Genomic DNA, 5,775 nt, shown 5'->3' on the forward strand with positions numbered 1-5,775 from the left:
CCCCCCCCCCCCCCCCCACTCCCCACCTTTCCAATACAACCATCCCAGCAAACCTCTTTTCTCCTCATGGTCTTCTCTCTTCTCTGTGCCACGTTGCTCCATCTCACACACACACTCAGATGTGCCATGAGTGCCTTCAAGTTTCAGGAGCAATAAACCACCACCCCCACAAAAAAACCCCAAAACAACAAACCCCAACCAACCAAATCCCAACTAGCCACAGCTCTCCTCAGAACCAAGCAGGCTGAGTAGATTTTTCGCTATCCAATCCATCTTTTCCTTCCACAAACATTCCCCCTGGCAGCCTGGAGGATAGCTCCAAGAGCAGACATCTGATTCTTGACATTTAAAGCTACAATACTGGTGGAGGAAGAAGGGAAAAAAAAAAGAAGGAGGTGACGTTGTATTAACTGCAAACAGCTTGTGAGGGAGTAGGTGATGTTCTCCTCAAGGGTATAATCAGCACCAGCAATAATTTCAACCTTAGGTGCCTTGGGCTTGTTGTTTGGTTTTTTGTGGGTTTGTTTTTTTTTTTTTTCAGTCTTGACTCAAAGACATGAGAGAGAGGAGCAGGCAGATAAAAAAACCTGGCCCAGTTCTGGGTTCACCCAGAATTTAATATTCCATGGTAATAATAATAATAATAATAATAATAATAATAATAATAATAATAATAACCCCAGAACAAACCCCAAACAACAATGATAAAGGAAAATTGGTTGTTTTCCTGCTGGAACAAGGGGTGAGGTAGCCCTGAAGTTCCTCAAAAGCTTTCAGGATAAAAGAAAGCAGCAAATGAAATGAGAGGAAGGAAACAATTTGTCTCCTGGTAACATTCGGTTAATTGAGGTGGAGAGGCTGAGAGGTAGAGCTCTGACAGCAAATCCCCACAGTCCTGCTGCCACCCAGGGCAGAACCCACTCAGAAAAGGGCTGGGTGCTCCCCACTTGGGAAAAGAGCTGCTCCTTGGGAATGCTGGGCTGGGGCACAGGGGCAAGGGGAAGGAATAGGATGGGAAAAAAACAGAGAAAGGAAAAAAAAAGGAAAAAAAGATAAAATAGAAAGAAAAGGAAAAGGAGGGTGAAGGAGGAGGAGGATGGAGGAAGAGGAGAGCGGAGGAAGAGGAGAGTGAAGAAGGAAAGTGGAGGAGAAGGAGAGTGAAGGGAGAGGGTGAAGGAGAAGGAGAGCGAAGGAAGAGGAGAGCAAAGGGAGAGGAGAGCAAAGGGAGAGGAGAGCAAAGGGAGAGGAGAGCAAAGGGAGAGGAGAGCAAAGGGAGAGGGTGAAGGAGAAGAGCAACGGAGGAGGAGGGTGAAGAAAGAGGAGAGTGAAGGAGAAGGAGAGTGAAGGAGAAGGAGAGTGAAGGAGAGTGAAGGAGAAGGAGAGTGAAGGAGAGTGAAGGAGAAGGAGAGTGAAGGAGAAGGAGAGTGAAGGAGAGTGAAGGAGAGTGAAGGAGAAGGAGAGTGAAGGAGAAGGAGAGTGAAGGAGAAGGAGAGTGGAGGAAGAGGAGAGTGGAGGAAGAGGAGAGTGGAGGAAGAGGAGAGTGGAGGAACAGTGGAGAAGGAGAGTGGAGGAGAAGGAGAGTGAAGGGAGAAGGTGAAGGAGGAGGAGAGCAAAGGAGGAGGAGAGTGAAGGGAGAGGGTGAAGGAGAAGAGCAAAGGAGGAGAAGGGTGAAGGAAGAGGAGAGTGAAGGGAAAGGGAGGTGAAGGGAGAGGGAGGTGAAAGGAGAAGGGGATGAAGGAGAAGGGGATGAAGGAGAAGGGGATGAAGGAGAAGGGGATGAAGGAGAAGGGGATGAAGGAGAAGGAGGGTGAAGGAGAAGGAGGGTGAAGGAGAAGGAGGGTGAAGGAGAAGGAGAGTGGAGGAAGAGGAGAGTGGAGAAGGAGAGTGGAGGAGAAGGAGAGTGGAGGAGAAGGAGAGTGAAGGGAGAGGGTGAAGAAGAAGGAGAAGGAGAGTGAAGGAGGAGGAGAGCAAAGGAAGAGGAGAGCAAAGGGAGAGGGTGAAGGAGGAGGAGAGTGAAGGAGGAGGGTGAAGGGAGAGGAGAGCAAAGGAAGAGGAGAGCAAAGGAGAAAGAAAGTGAAGGAGGAGAGCGAAGGAGGAGAGAGAAGGAAAATGAGGGTGAAGAACAACAGTGAAGGGAGAGAAGGGTGAAGGAGAAGAAGGGTGAAGGGAGAAGAAGGGTGAAGGAAGAGAATGAAGGGAGAGGGAGGTGAAGGGAGAGGGAGGTGAAGGGAGAGGGGGGTGAAGGGAGAGGGGGGTGAAGGGAGAGGGGGGTGAAGGGAGAGGGGGGTGAAGGAGAAGGGGGGTGAAGGAGAAGGGGGGTGAAGGAGAAGGGGGGTGAAGGAGAAGGAGGGTGAAGGAAACGAGAGTGAAGAGAGAGGGAGGTGAAGGAGAAGGGGGTGAAGGAGAAGGGGGTGAAGGAGAAGGGGGTGAAGGAAGAGGAGAGTGGAGGAAGAGGAGAGTGGAGGAAGAGGAGAGTGGAGGAAGAGGAGAGTGAAGGGAGAGGGTGAAGGAGAAGGAGGAGGAGAGTGAAGGAGGAGGAGGGTGAAGGGAGAGGAGAGCAAAGGAAGAGGAGAGCGAAGGAGAAAGAAAGTGAAGGAGGAGAGCGAAGGAGAATGAGGGTGAAGAACAACAGTGAAGGGAGAGAAGGGTGAAGGAGAAGGAGGGTGAAGGAGGGTGAAGGAAGAGAATGAAGGGAGAGGGAGGTGAAGGGAGAGGGGGGTGAAGGGAGAGGGGGGTGAAGGGAGAGGGGGGTGAAGGAGAAGGGGGGTGAAGGAGAAGGGGGGTGAAGGGAGAGTGGAGTGAAGGAGAAGGGGGGTGAAAGAGAAGGGGGGAGAAGGAAGAGGAGGGTGAAGGAGAGTGAAGGGAGAGGAGGGTGAAGGAAGAGGAGAGTGAAGGAGAAGGAGGGAGAAGAGGAAGCAAAGAAGAGCAAAAGCAGCTCTGTGTTCCCTGTCAGCCCCCCTGTACCTGGTGCTCCCCAGGCAAGTGGAGCCAGCAGAGGACCCCTCCCCACCCAGGGGAGCGCCGGCAGCAGGGTGTAGGGCAGGCAGCTGGGCACAGGTACCTGGAGGTACTGACAGGAGCGCTCCGTCTCTGCCTTCACCAGCGCCTGCTCCATGTTCACAGAGGCCTTCTGGTACACCTCCCGGGCTCTGCTCACTGTCAGCGTGGAGGACCAGGAGCTCTTCTTCATCAGCTGGGAGTCGAGGCTGGCAGGCAGGTTGGCACAGGTGGAGCACTTGACATCGTTATTGCTTCGGGAGGACTTCACAGTCTGCTCGCTGATGGTGTTGTAGGCTTCCAGAAAGTACTGGGAGGAGGAGCGGTCGGGGCACCTCCCCACAGTCATCACCCCGTGGCTGGGACCATGGTAGAGGCAAACCTCGTTGTCCAGGTTGTCGTCCGAGCTCCACCAGCCCGAGGCGTTGGCCCTGGGCTTGCCCTCCGCCCTCCTCTCCTTGCTCTTGCTGCGCTTGCCGTGGCGCAGGCCCTGCGGCTCCTCGGGGCTGCCCTTGCCACCGTTGACGCTGCCCTTGGAGGGCCCCTCCAGGGAGTGGGACTTGGTGAAGAGCTTCTGGACAGAGTGGACCAGGTGCCGGATCCTGCCCGGGCTGTCGCCGCGCTGCTCCAGGGCGGTCCTCTTGTACTGCAGGGTGTGGTAGCCGTCCCGGTTGAGGGGCAGCTGCCTCTCGAACTGGTCCAGGAGGTTGGCAGGGATGCGGTTGGCCTTGGCGGCAGTGGCGGCGGCATGGGGGACCAGGGCGCACTCGTCCTTGAGTTCGTGGTGGGAGCTGTAGTGCCTCCGGGGGAAGGTGCTGCTGGCCATCTGCTCGTTGTAGGGCACCACACACTCCGCCTGGAAGGAGTTCCTCTGAGTGTAGTAGGGGTGGTCGGCGGGGTGGGGGTCCAGGGGGTTCAGCAGATATGGCTTCCTGTCGGGGGGGTGGGGCAGGCTGTCGCAGGACGCCTCGCAGCCGACCCCCTGGTGGGGGTGGTGGTGGTGGTGGTGGTGGTGGCTGCGGCTGCCCGACAAGCCCTTCATGCTGGGGGGCGAGCAGGCTCCCAAGTCATTGAACGGGGACGGCCGGGGGATGGGCAGGGCGCGGGGAAAGGCCTGCGGGGAGGAAACGCAACAGAAGCTGTGAGGGACCTGAGCGGAGAGAGAAACCAGTGTGGGGTGGGGGGAACTGCAGCAGCCCTTGGTCCTGGCTGTGAAAGTAACACAAAGGCATAAAATCAGAGAGTGCTAAGGCTGGGGATGCCCTCTGAGATCATTGAGACCCACCAGCAACCAACACCACCATGGCTGCCAAACCCTGGCCCCAAGAGCCATGGCCACAGGGTTCATGAACAGCCCCAGGCATGGGGACTCCACCACCTCCCTGGGCAGCCTGTGCCAATACCTGACCACTCTTGCAGCGCAGAAATTGTTCCTCATCTCCAACCTAACCCTTCCCTGGGGCAACTTGAGGCCATTTCCTCTTGTCCTATCTTCTTGTTCGTTGGGAGCAGAGCCCAACCCCCACCTGGCTCCAGCCTCCTCTCAGGGAGCTGTAGAGAGCAATGAGGTCTCCCCTCAGCTTCCTCTCCTCCACACTGAAGACCCCCAGCTCCCTCAGTTGCTCCTCACCAGCCCTGTTCTCCAGATCCATCCCCAGCCTTGTTGCTCTCCTCTGGACTTTCTTTGTCTTGGAGCTGATGATCTCTGAGGTCCCTTCCAAGCTAAGCCATTGTAGGATTCCATAGAGAATCAAACTTGTCCCTGCTCCTGATGCAGCAGATGGCTTTGGCCCCAAGGTTGCAGTCATTCCTTGTGGCCCGAGTGGTTCCATCACACTGAGCAATACCAACAATCCAGACTGCAGATCTCCGCAGGCTTCAGTAAAGGGGAACAGAAGAAAAGGAGGGCTCCAATTGTCTTCCTAACCCATTTTGACATGATCATGGAATGGGAGGGGTTGGAAGTGACCTCTGGAGGTCATTCAGTCCAACCCCCTGCCAGAGCAGGGTCACACAGGAACACAACCAGCTGGGCTTGGAAGCTCTCCACACCAGGAGACTCCACAACCTCTCTGGGCAGCCTGCTCCAGGCCTCCAGCACCCTCACACCAAACAACTTTCTCCTCCTGCTCAGCTGCCACCTCCTGCCTTCCAGCTTGTGCCCCTTGCCCCTTGACCTGTCCCGACAGGGAAAAGCGACAGGGACCTTCATCTCGACACGCACCCTTCAGATTCATAGATTCATAGAATGGGTTGGGTTGGAAGGGGCCTTGAAGATCATCCAGTTCCAACCCCTGCCATGGGCAGGGACGCCTCCAACAAGCCCAGGTTGCTCAAGGCCTCATCCAGCCTGGACCTGATCCAGGGAGGGAGCATCCAGAACCTCCGTGGGCAACCTCTTCCAGTGTCTCCCCACCCAACAGATCCTTCTCATCCTGCAGATGGAGAAGGTTGAAATGGAACATCTCAAGCTGTGTGTGAGGAACAGCTTCCCTGGTGACCATCTGACATGTAGCAGAGGACTCCAGGGGAGTCCACATGCACCTCACCTGCAAAGCTGCACAGGGGCCTGGAGCAGCTGTGTGAGGAGCAAAGGCTGAGAGCCCTGGGGCTGTGCAGCCTGCAGAAGAGCAGCCCCAGAGGGCATCTGAGCAATGCTCAGCAAGAGCTGAAGGAGCTGTGGGGGGCAAGAGGCTGGGGCCAGGCTCTGCTGAGTGGTGCCCAGGGACAGGCCAAGGGGCACAGAGTGGAAGGCAGGAGGTGGCAGCTGAGCAGGAG

At 56.0% G+C, this 5,775-nt stretch overlaps 1 protein-coding gene across 1 annotated transcript in view; it reads right to left on the reverse strand.

Annotated features, from left to right (window-relative positions):
* Positions 1 to 5,209, reverse strand: part of DLGAP1 (DLG associated protein 1) — an 82,070-nt gene extending 76,861 nt beyond the window's left edge. The window contains exons 1-2 of the mRNA XM_054381624.1: positions 5,204 to 5,209; positions 3,062 to 4,111 (exon numbers count right to left, since the gene is read on the reverse strand). Coding sequence (XP_054237599.1) covers positions 3,062 to 4,111; positions 5,204 to 5,209 — 1,056 coding nt within the window. The remainder of the gene's footprint in view (positions 1 to 3,061; positions 4,112 to 5,203) is intronic.
* Positions 5,210 to 5,775: the final 566 nt, after the last annotated feature.

The sequence above is a fragment of the Indicator indicator genome, chromosome 6 (genome assembly GCF_027791375.1).
Source record: "Indicator indicator isolate 239-I01 chromosome 6, UM_Iind_1.1, whole genome shotgun sequence".
In the NCBI taxonomy this organism is placed as follows: Eukaryota; Metazoa; Chordata; class Aves; order Piciformes; family Indicatoridae; genus Indicator; species Indicator indicator.